The following is a 15,915-nucleotide window of genomic DNA, read 5'->3' as shown; positions in this document are numbered from 1 at the left end:
CGGAAACAGGCTCCAGGCTCCGAGCCATCAGCCCAGAGCCCGACGCGGGGCTCGAACTCCCGGACCGCGAGATCGTGACCTGGCTGAAGTCGGACGCCCAACCGACTGCGCCACCCAGGGGCCCCCCCAAAATTTTTTTTAATGGATGCTTTGAATGGCAGATAAGACACCAAGGCCTGGCCCAGGCGGGCATTTATGCTGAGGAAGTTGTTTTCCCTGGGGAATCAAGTGGTCCATTCTAGGACTGATCGAGGGGAAAGAAATGTTTTGCCTGCAATTACATCTTCTGCCTTCCTTATTTTTAATGGTCTAAGACCAGAGTTTCTGGACTTAAAACAAACATTTTGTCCCCTCAAAGTTCTCTGATTCCATTGAGATCCAGCTGTATGCTCTCACTACAATTCATGGACCAAAAATAGTTTTGAAAACGAATTGTCAGGAGATGCACCGCAGAATTACCCACTGTTAGGCTGCTTATTTTGTATCATCTCAAGAACAAAAAGTTTAATTTCAGAGATATTTTGAGATATCTTTTTTTTTTAGACTCTAAGTTCTATTCTAGTCTCAATGATTCTTTTGTTTTTGTATTTGAAGAGAGATTCTGGATTATCCAACAAGGCCTTCTGTTATAACTGGCGGGGCTTCAAAGATAGATATAGAAGTCGGAAGTCCAGAAGATTAATTCCAGTAGTTAGAACTTACTCGAGAAGACCCAAACATTATTATCGTAAGTCACGGTGCTGGGCTAAATAATTTGTGACCAAACAACAATTCTAGAAAGGGACTGTTTGTCTGCCCTACTATCCCGGGTTCTTCTTGAGGTAAAAATGTGAAATCTTTCATCACCCCCAGGGCCAAAAGAGATGACCTTTGCAGAAGGGGAAGAAAAAAACATAACGAGGAAGCTCTAATTGTCATCGTGGTTTAGCCATTAAACACCTACGGGGCCTTGGGCAAACCACTGGACCGTGCTTGGCTGAGGTTTCTTCGTTAGTAAAACATGCAGGCTACACTCAATGTGTCCTAAAGTCACTGGGAGTCCCCCGCTGCCACCCTTCACATTACAACCTCTCTCTCCGCCTCCCAGTATATAAGAAGGGCATCCCACGCCAGCTCAGTATGTTTGGGCTCCAGACTCAGAATGACCTGGGTTCAAAACCTGTCTGCCCCACTTACCACCTTGTATGACCACGGACAAGCTACTTAACCTTCCTGTGCCTCAGGGTCCTCATCTGCAAAATACCTAGAATACAGACCTGACAGGTTGTTTGGAGGATGAAAATACCCAATGTACCTACAGAGGCTAGCAGAGTGCGTGGCACACAGTAAGTGCTCAATTAACGCGGGCAGCTGTTACTGTTCTTCCACACAGGCTGGCCTGAACCAGGACCCGCAGGACAGATTAAAGGGGGCAAACTGCACCCGTACCTGAGGATAAACTTTTAACCGTCAGCTCAGCAGCCTCTGAAGACCCTGTCACTCACAGCAGCAATCAGATGGCCTTTTAATGAGCTTCGGTTCAGAGGATACATGCATTGCTCCTGACCAGATTTGTGACCTTCGAGGTCCTCTCCAAGATCTGCACACCTCATCTCCCAGGAGGCTGCTTAGGGCAGGAATTTCTGGCACTGATAGGAAAGGCACCCCTAAGACCTCACTATCCAGGCAGTTACCTACCATTAACCACTGGCTAATCCTGCCCAGCCCTCCATCATTATCAAATTCCTGATCCTCACTGGGAGCTAAGCCTTGTGTCTGCATTTCTACGTGTCTCGGTTTATCTAAAATGATAATCATCATGCTTCCCTGATTCGGGATTAACTAAAAGAGGACTGTGAAACTCCCAGGAAAGCAAATAACAATTACATCTTGATTTATTAGTTAGGGCAATTCACAAAGTGAGATCTAGGGAATGCTTCAGGAGGGTTTCATTTTCCATGCTCCTTTTACTGAGGTTCCTTCTTTTTCTTTCCTTCCATGACTAATACCTGGGACAGAGGTCAGCACACTACGACCTATGAACCAAATCCCACAGCCTCATTCTGTAAATCAAGAACTCAGCCACACTCACATGCTTATGGACCATCTATGGCAGCTTGCAGACTACAGGCACAGAGTGGAGCAGTTGTGGCCCCGGAGCTTAAAATTATTTACCATCTGGCCCTTTACAGAGAGTCTGCTGACCTGTGGCCTAGAATACAACTCGTACAGAGGAAATAGCCAATAACGGCTTAGTTAAATGAGAATCATCATCATTTTATTCAGTAGCCAACAAATATTTTAATTTTTTTTTTTTTACATTTATTTATTTTTGAGAGACAGAAAGAGACAAGAGTGTGAGCAGGGGAGGGGCAGAGAGAGAGGGAGACACAGAATCAGAAGCAGGCTCCAGGCTCTGAGCTGTCAGCACAGAGCCCGACGCGGGGCTCGAACCCACAAACTGTGAGATCATGACCTGAGCCGAAGTCGGAAGCTTAACCGACTGAGCCACCCAGGTGCCCCATCAACAAGTATTTATTAAATGACTCTAAAGTGCCAGGCACTGTACCAGGGTCTGGAGATAAATGAGATGGGACTACAACAGTGAGGGTGACTGACAGGGCCCCAACCCTCACGCTGCATACAGTTTAGGAAGGGAAGACAGACCATGACCATCCCCACAGTTATTTATGTACAACCGTAATGGGCGTTTACAAGGGAAAAAGTACCAGGCGTGGGAGGAGGATATAAAAGGAAGACTTCACCCTATTCTCAAAGACTTCACTGGCAATTGCCTTTTGAGCTGAGACTTGAGATCCTGGATTTCCTGGTTCTGAACTGCCAGGGAAAGTGAGGGTTTCCTGATGGCACATGAAATGCAAATGGACTTCAGCATGTTTTTCTTTTTGTGCTCAGTCCATCCGTCCATCTACGTATTAGTACAAGAAACATGGACCCTAATAAAGTCAAAGACATTTGATTTTTCAGTCCCCTAACAGGAATGCCAAGGAGCTACACGGCTTGAAAACCAACAATGTGAAACTCCTAACCCACATTCAGTTGTGAGAGGCTGGTGTGAACACACGATCAAGAGGCAGTTCTTTAATCAGCTCTGGTTCTTTAAGCACAGAAAATCAGCCAAATTGAATAATGTTAATTTTCACACTTGGGGAGACTTGATTGAACGTCAACAGATGCCCTGCAGCCTGGGCGTGCTGCTGGTTGCCATGTAGGTTTGAAGTTTCTCAGTGCTGCCTGTCAAGGTTGATCGAGTGGTGTGAGCATGCACATGCTCTGCTTTCCAAATTCAGCAAGGCTCGGTGAGCCACGCAGGCATTCTTTGGGAAGGCAGCCCATCGCCCTGCCCTGAAAACTGGCAGGTCCTTCCAGAGAATGCGAGTGCCGGAACTGATGGAGGATGCACAGATGCACGCGCCACAGAAGTAATGCAGAATAAATGCATTTTATAAAGTCTTTGCATTTCCCGTCACTGGTTATCCCACAGAGCTCTGTTGGTTGAATTATTCTATTTCTTTAGATGAAATGGAGGTACAGGGAGATTAAGCATCTATCTTCAAGTCACTGAATACATTAGTGAGAGACCAGGATTCAGATCATGCAGCACCCCATCCACGATTATTTGCTTGAGTTTGTACCCGCAAAACCTTTGATATTAAGGACTGCACAGTCCTATTAAACGTAGGGATCGTCTCTAAGGAGCATCGGTTAATTCAGGGCAGGACCATTTTCTCAACTTAAATGACACTGCCTTGGCAGGTTTCATGGACAAGTCCTTCCTCTTCACGCAGGCACTGATCTGTGGTGTCTGGAAGGGCCTACGGATTGGTCAGCATAAACATCTGGCCGACTGCTACAAAATGGTCAACTCTCATCTCCAACACAACCACAACGGAGTAAAAGAGAAGGAGTCAAGGGAACCAAAGTCAACTCTATTAATACCAGTGTTCAGGAAAAAGACTATTAAATATTACTGCCCTTATTAGTAAAAGATTCCCCTTACCTGGATATCCTCCTACCTGGAAAAAAAAGGAAGGAGGGAAAGAACAAGGCCAAAAGGGAATTTGAGCATTTTTAAATTGCTCCTATTCTGATAGTTCTTTTTAATAATTTGCCTAATGTCTCAAAAATAACTGAGGATAACCCAGGTTATCTCCAAACATGACTGGGAGATAGCTGAAAAGAACATTTCGATACGGATGCTCCATCAGGAGAATTTCCAGCCTAATGCTACAAGGATTTTCCACTTTTATTCATTCCCTCAATACACACTTATTGAGTGCCAGGAACATAAAAAGGTTCAAGGGCTTGTAGTGCGGGTTGGAGATGGGTACTGTTGACTATTGGTAGAGAATGCCTACAGCTCTCCCACCTAGAAGTGGAGATCCATGCAAATAAATCATACCCATATGGAATGCCAATAGAGTAAACACTGCAGTAGGGGCTCAGGAGAAGCTGTGGGCACCGGCAGGCCCAGAGGAGGGGTAAACCAGTGCACCCATAACCTAACCTGTCCTTCCCAATGAAACCTGATGGGAACTCACAATACGAGGAAATGAAACCCAATGAGGATTCAGAACAATCTCCTCATGCTCTACGTGGGTCAGCTGGACCAATGTTTCTGTCATTGTAAATTCTGCTTGGCGTTTCACACAAGCCCTTGCAGGAAATACAAACATCTCAGAGGGATGTTCTTGCGGGAAATTATGGTAGTTTCTTTTATATGCTACAAAAGACAGAAAATCAAAGTACCTAAAACAGGATTTAAGAGTAAGATGATGATTACAAAACACATGGAAAATGGCAAATTACTGTTATTTCTAAAATACGTTGGTCGCACACATTTTTTTTGTTAATTTCCAAACCCATGAGAATTGTAAGAAAAATCAAATCCATATGGTTCTGACTTAGGTACACTCATTTTTCAACAACTTGGACAAATAACGGAGTGTTCAAAACCTATTTTTTTTTTTAAGAGAGGGACACCATTTAACAGCCAGAATCTAACGTACAACAGACTGAAATTTAACCAAATATGCTCAACCTGTAGGGTCTAAAGAACCCTGGAGGGGCAGAGATAAGTTCTCGCACACCATGGGACATGACTGGTTTCATCCTGGAACAACACACATATGCCAGAGCTAACCAGCTCCCACTCAACCCGAGAACGTAGTGAGATCATATCTACTAGTCCAGTTTCCGTGGATCTAATATTTCATTTTGGGTTTTCTGGCCTAATGGCATGGAAATTCTGCAGAGCTAACAATTTTCAGAGAGAAAAAACAGTTAAGCCGTTGTACTTATGGAGAAGACAGAGCTAAGAATGACGACAAACATTCCCGGGGCTCTGCCTTTGGTGGGCAGCGGCCCGCCTCTGCTGTACGTGTGCGCGCACGCGTGAGGATGTGCACAAGTGCATGTGCGTGACACAGACAAATACATGAATGGGAAGACCAGGGGTCCCAGTAAGTTAAAGACGTTAAACGGGACAAAGAAGCCCCAGTTTCGCGCAGACAAAATAGGGATTGGCTAGATGCCCTGTTTTTCAGGAGAATTTATTTGCGAAAACATTTAGAAAAATAAACGAGCAAACCCAGAAATCAACCAAATAAAACTCTGAATTCCTCCAAAGACAGGGATGCAACACCGTGAGGTGATAGAGAAAAACAACTCCGCGCAGTCACCAAACTCCTAAGCACTTAATTAAGTGCAGTTTTTAATACCGACAGATTTCACGATCAAGGGAGGCTCAATAATCACCCTGTTTAATGTTCGTTTCAATCTGAAGAGCTACGTAGTGACCAGCCTGGCAGTCCACCGAGGTCTTCATCAGGCTCCAACTTAAGAGCAGAGAGTTCAGGCCTCAAAGGAAAACTCCCCTGGGCAGCAGAGAGATTTAGTGATCTGGCCAGGAAGGAGTTTCTCCCTCTATTATTAGAGAGAGCTTTACAGAAATCCTACTGACCAATGTACTGCAAGAGTTCCTTGGGTGTTCTTGGACCTGAACTCCTAGATCCAACAAGAACACCTAGCAAAAAAAAAAAAAAAAAAAAAAAAAAATCAAATCAAACATACCAGACTCTACTTTCCCCTTCACTCCAATGTCTCCATTGGTCAAGGTGTTTGTCAGGGGCTTGGCGACTTAGCCTTAGCTCGCTGGCTTGTGTTACTCAGAGAAGTCACTACTATTTGGTCTGCAGTCTTGCTTTCTCTTAGCCACGGGCTAGAATCTCAAAAGATTCATTTGAAAAGGATGGCTGCTTTTGTGTGTGCAATGCTTATAATTATGATTACTAAGCATTTAAAAAGCATTCCAGGGGCGCCTGGGTGGCTCAGTCAGTTGGGTGTCCGACTTCGACTCAGGTCATGATCTCACAGTTCGTGGGTTCGAGCCCCACGTTGGGCTCGGTGCTGACAGCTCGGCGCCTGGAGCCCGCTTCGGATTCTGCGTCTCCCTTTCTCTCTGCCTTTCCCCTGCTCGCATTCTGTCTCTCTCTCTCTCAAAAATAAAACATTAAAAAAAAAAAACTTAAGAAGTATTCCAATAATAGAGCTTCTAAAACAATACACGGATAATGGAACACATTAATAACGATGAGGAGGGGTAGTAATTCATGCCTGCCATTCTGTGCTCACATGCTGAAGCCTGCCAGGGGGCAGTGCCCATCACCAGCCTTCTGGGCATGTCTGCCCCTACTGTTACACCTGCTCATTTAGCGAGGGGCCGCAGCATGAGATGACTCAACGTGCTCAAACCATTCCTCGTTATCTAATCCCAACATGCTACTCCTGCTTTTTACTGGTAAAGGGTGACCATCCATCTTATTCCTCAGTCACCCCTTTCTCTCACGCTCTCACTGCCATTACTCAATTGGTCACCGAATCCTACTAATTTCGTCACTTGCTTCTCTCTCCTCTACCCTCCATCACTATTTCTGTTTTAGTTCAGGACCTCTTGTCTAGATCCTAAAATACCTGGAAATTAGTCTTCTTACCTCTAGGTTAGTCCTTCGTGAATTTCTCCTTTACTGTGCCTCCCTAACTAGCTTCCAAAATATAATAAGCCTTGCAAACAGTGAAATCATAAACACATCTGAAGAAAACACAGGTGAATATTTTTATAATCTTGGTGAGCGACAACCATCTCTAAACATGATATAACACCTTGATGGCATAAATAAGGTTACTTAAAAAAATCTCCTGTAGGGGCGCCTGGGTGGCGCAGTCGGTTAAGCGTCCGACTTCAGCCGGGTCACGATCTCGCGGTCGGTGAGTTTGAGCCCCGCGTCGGGCTCTGGGCTGATGGCTCAGAGCCTGGAGCCTGTTTCCGATTCTGTGTCTCCCTCTCTCTCTGCCCCTCCCCCGTTCATGCTCTGTCTCTCTCTGTCCCAAAAATAAATAAACGTTGAAAAAAAAAATTTTTTAAAAAAAGAAATAACATCTCAAGTCCATCTCTTGCCACACCAGGAGAGGAAAAGCTAACGCAAATAATTATAAAGCTGTGATAAAGGCACAAGTGTCCTATAAAGAGTAGGCTTTGAAAACTTTGTTAGATATCACAGGTAACAAACCTGCTTCAAATGCCCTGATTCAATTACGTTACACATCAACACTGAGATACCTTCAAGCAGTTGAAAAATGTCTCTGGACGCTCTTGTTTATGCCTTTGGAACACAGTGGAGCATGTTTGCACAGAACAAATCATTCCCTGTAAAGCTAGAGGCCCTCTTTGCCTGTGTTATTAATGTCTTAGCTTTCAGCCAGGAGGTTCAAGTCTTCAGGAACATTTCTCAGCTCACACAGCACCAAATCTTATTATTCCATCAGCACAGTCTGGGCTGGGAGGCTGGAGCTTAATGCCCATCAGATGAAACTAATTGGCTTTTCCATTTTCACTTAAACTATGTGACAAAATAATATCCCCTGACAAGAAGGCAGGGTACCAGCAGGGTGACATTGCTCACGTGACTGCCAAAGACACGCACTCCACCTAGGCACACGGTCATCCAAAAGCAAGGTGTTACAATCCTAAACGCAAATAGTACAGGTGACTTTTTTTTTTTTTTTTTTCTTTAACGAAAGCTCAGATGAGAGATGGACTGCACCCATTAGAAGAAATAATATTTGTTAGGAGAGCGAGTAATTCAAGATGCTGACATAGTTGTTTTTTTTTTTTTATGTAAATCTGGAACACAAGCCAATTCACCTATTGCCAGACACCCAAGGAATCGGAGGCAAAATCCCTTGACGGGGTTAAGTGTCCATTTCCCAAAACAGAATTAAAAACCTGAAGCTGAGACAAATAAATGGAGTGGTCCCAAGAGTAAATTTGGGGGAAACAACGGAAATTGAACCCAACCAAAGAGTACTGGGAATTAGAAAATTGAACCAACTACTTCCCAGCCTTGAAAACGTAGGGCTGTACTCAGGACCCAAGCATCAGAACACCATCATTATACAAGGGATGGCCGGTGTCTGGATACACAGGACTTACTGAGAATTATGATACAGAAATAAATTTGATTTTCTAAACAGCTTAAAAAAAAAAAAAAAACACGTGTTTTTTTATTTCTGACATACAATGGATTTGCAGGAATTCAAACCATGACCGATGGTTTCTCAAAACCCATTTGTTTCCATCTTTGGCCTCTGGTAAAATGAATAAAATATTCTCCCAATGAAGCCAAAGGCACAGGAAGCCACTGAAGATTTTATTCTGCACTGCGCTGGGCTCAGTGGCTTTTGGAAACATGCACCACATACGAAGATACAAGGTGAGACCCTTCGGTGACTCGATGCTGCCAGAGGCGGCCAGGCCGGAAGTGCTGAACCTAAGGAGCACAGAACACGCCAGGAGGACCCAACCCCGCCACGAGCCTCCTTCCCTCTCCGGGGAGCAAAAGAGTTGCGCCTGACTGAAAGTGGTGAGTGTCAGGAAAGACTGCCATGTTGCTTCTCCGGGAGGATATTAGAGACAAACTGTAGGTCAGAAGGACAGAATACACATTGCCGAAATAAAACAAATCAACCTTGGCTTCGTCTCTGGCAGACGTAGAAGGGCCTCCTCCGAGGCCCAACAGCTCATTCACTAAATGAACGAACCAGAAGCCAACGACCTACTTACAAACCTGCTTAAAACTAGTAAGATTCTTTCCGCAGGCCCCCAGTTTTTAAGAATACCAATGTCGGGACAGATAAATGTTGGAGACTCACTCTGGGAAGCATAAAGCCCCTCTGCGGCTCTGTCTTCGTGCCCGTCGTAGTCCCTGCTGGACAGTTGCCTGTTGGCGGTCTCCAGTCGATCTGCGTGCAAAGAGGAAATGGTCACAAAGAAATGCATATGGATCGAAGACACCATCCAAACAAGAAACGACGTGGGTGCCAGGAGCTGGGTATGCAGAGATGCTCAGGCAGGGGCCCCAAAGTGAGTAACTCTTGGGGAGGGGCAGTGTGCTCCCAAACACCCAAAGGAAAGTCTCCAGAGGGCACGCTGTGTGCCTTCATGCCATCTGATGTCAGGGTAGGCAGCGGCGCGAGGCAGCCGAGCACAGGTTCTGAGAACTGCATCACTCATCACTGCCTGCAAGGCCGGCAAACCTCTGTTTTGAAGCCCCTGAAAAGGGGTTAAGTCTCCTTGGCCTCAAACCCAGCCCTAGTTCTATCCCTCACCACCAGCCCTGTGGTTAGCCAGGGACAGCTGCCCGTAGCTGGGAAGCAAAAAATAGAAATAACAATTCAAGAAATACCAAACTTTTTTTAAAAAGTCAAAATGACCTAATGGATAAAGAGTCTACCTACGGAGTTCCATGTCTGCTCAAACTGCTTGGTTAAGTCTTCACTTTCTCAGTGAAATAACTCAGAAGAAGTCTTTGTTGGACATGCACGAGTCCCAAGACAAAAGGATTTGCAGGAATAGGAAAGGGAGGCTCTAGGTCCTGGAGACCGCCATCAGGACATTATTTGGCAGACGAGGCAACTGAAAAACGGCTTAGTTGACTGAAAAGACAAGGAAAGTTTTAGGGGTTGAATCATTCTGCGTGTTGGAGACTGCCAAGATCCCGCTGCAGGTGGCTTCCAGCTTTCGGGGAGTTTATATATATCTACATTTATCACAACGGTGGGCTTTTTTTTTTTTTCCCTCCAAGAGGGATGCTGTCTAGCTCCATCTTCTCTACTATATGTAGCGAGCGCGGAGCGGTGGCTTTCAAAGAATGCCACCCAATGACTCAGCCCGATGTGGGAAGGGTTGTGCATCCAAACATTCGCCTTTGCGTAGTCACAAATCACTGAGTACTTGTATTTTATTATTTTTTTTTAATTTTGAAGTGATGTTTTTATTTTTATCTTACTGAATAAATTTGCCATGGACTAGCAAGTACTTTTAAAGCGGAGAAGGAGGTGCACACACACTCCCTCCCTTTCATGGGCTCGTGCACGGAGGCCGCCATTTCTCAGACCCAGTGCTGCAACCCACAGCCCACAACCTACAAAGGAGAAAGGAACAATCCTGCTCTTTGAGTGCCCCTGCCCCGGGTGGTTGGACTTTCCGGGACCATCGGACAGTGTGGACCTGAGGCCAGGCAGCCCTCTACAAGGGAGTCTAGGGCAGAGAGTGTGTGGGTGGGGCTGGACATGCCTCGCAGGTCTCTGTTGAAATCATGAAGTCTTCGGATCTCGCCTTCCAGTTTGTTTCGCATCGCCTTGTCCAGCGATTCTCGCTTGGTAGTAGACTTGACCAGGCTCTCATAGGCTTCTGAAATCCTCTGAAGCTCTTTTTCAAACTGAAAGAAAGAAGTGGCATGAAAGTCGGATTCCTGGCATGCCCACGGGTGCCTCTGTGACACTCATTCTTCAGCATTCCGAGCGCGAAGGCTCTGTCTTGGGTGCAGTCTGTCTGCCCCTCCAGTCGCACACCTCCCCAAATGCGTAATCGGTTCCACTCCCCCTGTGCCCTCTAAGGGCCACGTTAGGACCCTGTAAACAGCAGGTTCACAAGGCTGGCTGGACTGCCTAATGTCACCTTGTAGAAGTTTCTCTGTACACTTACCAGGAAGGGGTGAATGTAAACATAACTTCAACCTCCTATATTTTGTGTGGCAATTTGCAACTATTTTTCTTCTTCTCACTTTAGGTAAGGGAAAAGTATTCAGGTACAGAAAAACTAAAGGGCCACAGCTAGAAGCCACATTTCCAGGCTACAAGTGCAGTGGTCTTCCAGAGCCCCTCCTACCCAGCCCCAAAGGAACATCAAATCCACGCAAGGAGAGGGATCATTACTCAGCATGTTGACCCCTTTGTCTGTGAACTTACCCGCATAAGGACAAAGGACTCGGATCTAATCATATACAAATGCACCACAGGAAACCTCTTTATGTGAAGGAATTGAAAGATATGGGGTTAAAACCATTCTTTTTCCATTTTTCAAGAAGTCAAGAGGTGTGCCTTTAATCTCGGGCGCAGGTAAATCTATAACAAGGAGCCGTACCTGCTCTAACAGGAGTCTCCTCTAACAGCATGCTTTCCAGGTAGGTGTCAACAACCCCCATTTTATTGCTGTGTAACATGCATGCAGGAGAAGGGAACACGGAACCTTGATGAACTGCTGCTCCCGGTCAGAAGAAGCAGAGGCCCAGTGGGGAGGGCTGAAGCACTAGCGCCCCTCACTGGGCACCAAGAAACCTGCATTGTGTTTTGGGTCCCTTCACGCGAGACCTTGTGTCACCATGAGCCAGGCACCCTAACTGCCGGTACCTCAGCTGCTCCGATCAGAAAGTCCCTGCTGGGACCCCTGCAAATAATGCACGTCCTGACATAACAGACATCTCTCGCACATTTTCGATGTGTCCCTGTGCCAAGGATACAGAAGTTAGTAAGATAATTCCCGGTCTTTGGGAGCTCAGTCTAGTGTCGGCCTCTCCCCAGGCACGTGCACTTCTCCAACGCAATGGGAACCGGGGGGGGGCCCCGCGGGGGTTCTGTAATGCTCTGACAGCCTAGCGCTAAAGTCATTAATTCTGCAGGGGTGAGAAATGGTTTCTTTAAAAAAGGTATCAGGGGAAATGCCACTTAAAATGAGTCTTGAAGGATGCACAGAGTTTGCCCAAGCAGAAAAGGCCAAACGGCTTTGGCGTTGTGGTCAGAAGACAGGGCGTGAGCCACAGCACAGGGCCACAAGAGAAAGTGCATGTCTCTGACATGACAGGTAGTCCAGGGATGAGAGCCAGACATGAGGGCGGGAGCTAGTCCCGAAGGAAGGACTTCAGGGGTGAGGGGGAATTACAGGGGTAAGGAGGGTTGGGGAACGGAGGGGTATCTAAGCAGCTGGGCAGCATGACCTTATCTGAGACTTTATAGAGATACAAAAGGGAGAGGGGGTGGGGGGACGTAGGGGGTGGGGGAGAGTGTAGGGAGAGGAAACAGGAGAAAACAAGTCCAGGTAAGAAGCTAACGTAAATAGTTCAATGACAGATGACAAGGGTAGGGCACTATGACAACTGAAAAGACAAATTCCAATGACACTGAGGAGTGGAGTCAACAGGGCACAGGGAGTGGTCGGGATGGCAAAGGAGAAGGAAATCAAAGACAACGTAGACATTCGGATCTGGGAAGACAGAGTAGTAAGACTTAACCAAAGTAAGTGATTCTGAGAGAAACGGGCTTAGCAAAGCCAAGGAAAGCGGCCTGGTTTGGGAGGCACCGACCTCCCTGCAGAACAGCAGGCAAGGATTTCCAGGTAGTAGGTAGAGATGCAGGTCTGGGAGCCCGGAGAGCGCCTCGCTCGCTGGGTCCCGATGACAGCTGATGTCATACAGCGGGGACGACTTAGGGAGATTGACAGAAGACGACAGGGCCAAGGAGGGGGCGTCAACCCTGTGCAGTACGTGGGGCAGAGGAGCCACTGGACAAGAATGAAGCTGGGGGTGCCACAATCTTGCGAAGAGAGAACGTGGTCGGTGCCCCAGAGGTTACAATGGAGCCGAGAAGACACGTCCGAGAAGAGGCCAGTGAAGAGGTGTGGAGAGCATCAGGGCTTCTGTGGGCTGGAGGAGCCAAATGCCAAGGCCCCTCTGGGCACCGTGTTATTCTCCCAATGGCCTCCGGCTACCAGAGTCGATTCTCTCAGAGTCCCCTCATTTCAATAGGCCTTTCTGTTTCTTCCCAAGATCTCGTGAACTGTTGGGAATATGGCAGCCAGAGAAGGGCACATCCTGACTCCAGTTCCTAGCCCTCCCCCAAATGATGTTCCTTCCTTTTAATTTTGTTTGCAAAAGAGTTGGCTTTGAAACATATCACCATTTCTATGCTAATTTCATCTATAAAAGATGGCCTTTGTTTTCAGACAGATGGGCATGCCTCAGGGACCGTCCCCTTGAGGGTCAGAGGGCATCACCTAGTGCTGGGAAGCCTAGGGCAGCATAGACCCTGAGGGAGGCATCCCCCCTGAGGTGCTCAGTGCTTCAAGTCCAGGACAACGAAGAAGTCAAGCCAGAAACTGTCCTCAACTACACCGGCCACTGGAACTTCGCTCCAGCTGATTTCACGGACTTCCATCTGCAGGATTCATCTGACTGGAATTCGGTTGTGCACGTGTACTTTACATCCCCGATTTGACTGTCAGCTCCTCGAGTGCAGAAAATAAGCCCTTACCGCCCTAAAACTCTGCCCTGCCCACGACAAAAATACAGACTGATCCATTAATCTTTAAATGTTGTAAGTTCCCAAAGACAGACTTGGGCACTGATGAACCATACCCGATCGTGGATTCTTTCCTTTCACTGAAAGAGCTGCCCTCTGCATACTAGAAAAGGAAACTAACTGTAGGATCCCTGTGACAGCATGGTTTGCTACCTTAAATACTAAAACAGTGAAGAACTGGGATACGGTTAACTTGACTATAGCTACCAAGTGAGAAAGGGTAAGGGTTTCAGTTCAGTACAAAGTATTTCCTGATGGAGACGTTAGTCTCCTTCAGTGTGGTGAGGGAGGACAGAGCTATGACTCAATGCAGGAAGTTCAAGAGACGCAGCTTTTGATTCCACATAAGGGATTATTTCCTAACTACGTTTTCCAGAAGGACGCCCGGTAGGGAGCTTCTCTCCTCTGTAGGCATTCAAGTAAAAAATGAGAGCTCTCCTTTCAGGCACATGAAGCAAGGATTCCTCAAGAGTGGGAAGCTAGACTAGAATCATTTTAAGAATTTTAAGTCTAGGGGCGCCTGGGTGGCGCAGTCGGTTAAGCGTCCGACTTCAGCCAGGTCATGATCTCGCGGTCTGTGAGTTCGAGCCCCGCGTCGGGCTCTGGGCTGATGGCTCAGAGCCTGGAGCCTGTTTCCGATTCTGTGTCTCCCTCTCTCTCTGCCCCTCCCCCGTTCATGCTCTGTCTCCCTCTGTCCCAAAAATAAATAAACGTTGAAAAAAAAAATTAAAAAAAAAAAAGAATTTTAAGTCTAAAGCTCTATGACTTGACTGCACACTCCTTCAGAACGGGAATCCCATACCCACCGCGTCCAGAACATCTGAATCCCCCTGATAGTTGTTAAAGATAAAGGGAAGGTTGGACAGGCTATGCAAACACCTGGGCTAGTGATGGTCCGAGTACGATCCTCTGAACACAGCCCTGGGTTTGCCTTCACGGCGCCTATTCTCCCTTCCAGCTGGATGTCAGGAAGCTCTTAGGCCAAGCCGCAGAGCCCCTGAAAGCACACAGAGAGACGCTTGCCCCAGGAACAGAACTATGGGCAGAGTGAGAAGCCCGGAGAAAATCTCAGCCACTCCAAGCTCTAGATACTGGTGTTTCCCTGTGCCCCTTCACGTGCACAGTCCAGAGACCCACAGGACAAAGACTGGCCTTCCGTCCAAGCGGCAGACGGCCCAGTCAAAGCCACCGCTACTGCGCTGACAAAAGAGGGTCTCCCCTAAAGCAAGCCTGGGGGAGCCATAAATACCTGGCCCTTTCCTTTCAAATGCCCATCTGTGCCCTGACGGCTTCTGAGGCCCACCCTCTCAACAGCCCACAGTCTAGTCCTGCTAGAAACCCTGTCCATTAATTAGGTTTCAGGGAAACTGGGAGGAAAGAGAAGCAAAATGAGCGACCCAGAGGAAAAACTAAAAACAGCCACTCCTTCTGGGGGTCCTCAACCATCATTCCAACACCAACAGCGATAATCACCACCTTGCGCCTCTCTGGAAACAGGGGCTTCCTATCTAGGCCGCGCTCCGGCAGGCTCTGCGTTTAGTTGTTCTTCCCTGCTGTGTTCCTGGCACGGGATGCAGAGGGTAAGCCCTGTAATTAAAAATTCATCTATTTCTGGTTTTGCCCTTACCATGAATCTCTGCGAGCGCTCTCAACGCTGTGAGGGCCCCGGGATGGATGTTCCTGTCGGCACAGGGCGCCCACAGCCTCCGGCACAGTTCGTGTCTCCACCCAAAGCTGGGTCATCCTCACTGCCAAGTGAGGTCGTCACCTCATCCGACAGTCCTCTCCCCAGGCCTGCCGACACACAGCCGAGCAGTGCGGCCGATGCGGAGGCAACACCTGGGGCAAGGCCGACCTCGGGGACACAAGCCACGAAATGTTAAGGTGCAGATTGCAGGCAGCCCTTGTGTCTCTCAGTCCCAGTTGTTGACAACAGCTGGGGAACTCGTGATGAATACGGCAAGTATCCACCAAAATCTGGGTGTTCAAACTGGCAATTCCAGTTTGACATATGGCTGATTAAGGGCACGTAATAATTATAGAACCATTTACAATCTTCAAGGGACTGAAGGAGTTTTGAGTTCCAGAAAGGAAACAGCTTTTGATTTTTCCTTTCTTGGTCATCAGAATCCTTTTGGCTGCGAAGTTTAATAATCACCCCCTGTGCAGGGAAACTGAGTCACCGGGAGGTTGATTTTGTTTTTCAAAACAGAAATGTGCGCT

The 15,915-nt window shown here is 47.2% G+C and overlaps 1 protein-coding gene across 15 annotated transcripts in view; it reads right to left on the bottom strand.

Annotated features, from left to right (window-relative positions):
- AMOTL1 (angiomotin like 1) overlaps positions 1-15,915 on the bottom strand; it is a 159,393-nt gene that overhangs the window by 39,538 nt on the left and 103,940 nt on the right. For all 15 annotated transcript variants that reach the window (XM_040489654.1, XM_040489656.1, XM_040489658.1 and 12 more), the window contains 2 exons: positions 10,634-10,778; positions 9,211-9,300 (listed from right to left, as the gene is read on the bottom strand). In XM_040489654.1, coding sequence (XP_040345588.1) covers positions 9,211-9,300; positions 10,634-10,778 — 235 coding nt within the window. The remainder of the gene's footprint in view (positions 1-9,210; positions 9,301-10,633; positions 10,779-15,915) is intronic.

Source organism: Herpailurus yagouaroundi, unplaced genomic scaffold, assembly GCF_014898765.1.
Source record: "Herpailurus yagouaroundi ecotype Mexico unplaced genomic scaffold, PumYag 180, whole genome shotgun sequence".
In the NCBI taxonomy this organism is placed as follows: Eukaryota; Metazoa; Chordata; class Mammalia; order Carnivora; family Felidae; genus Herpailurus; species Herpailurus yagouaroundi.
Note: the sequence above shows the minus strand (reverse complement) of the source record. Positions and strands in the feature narration are given on the sequence as shown.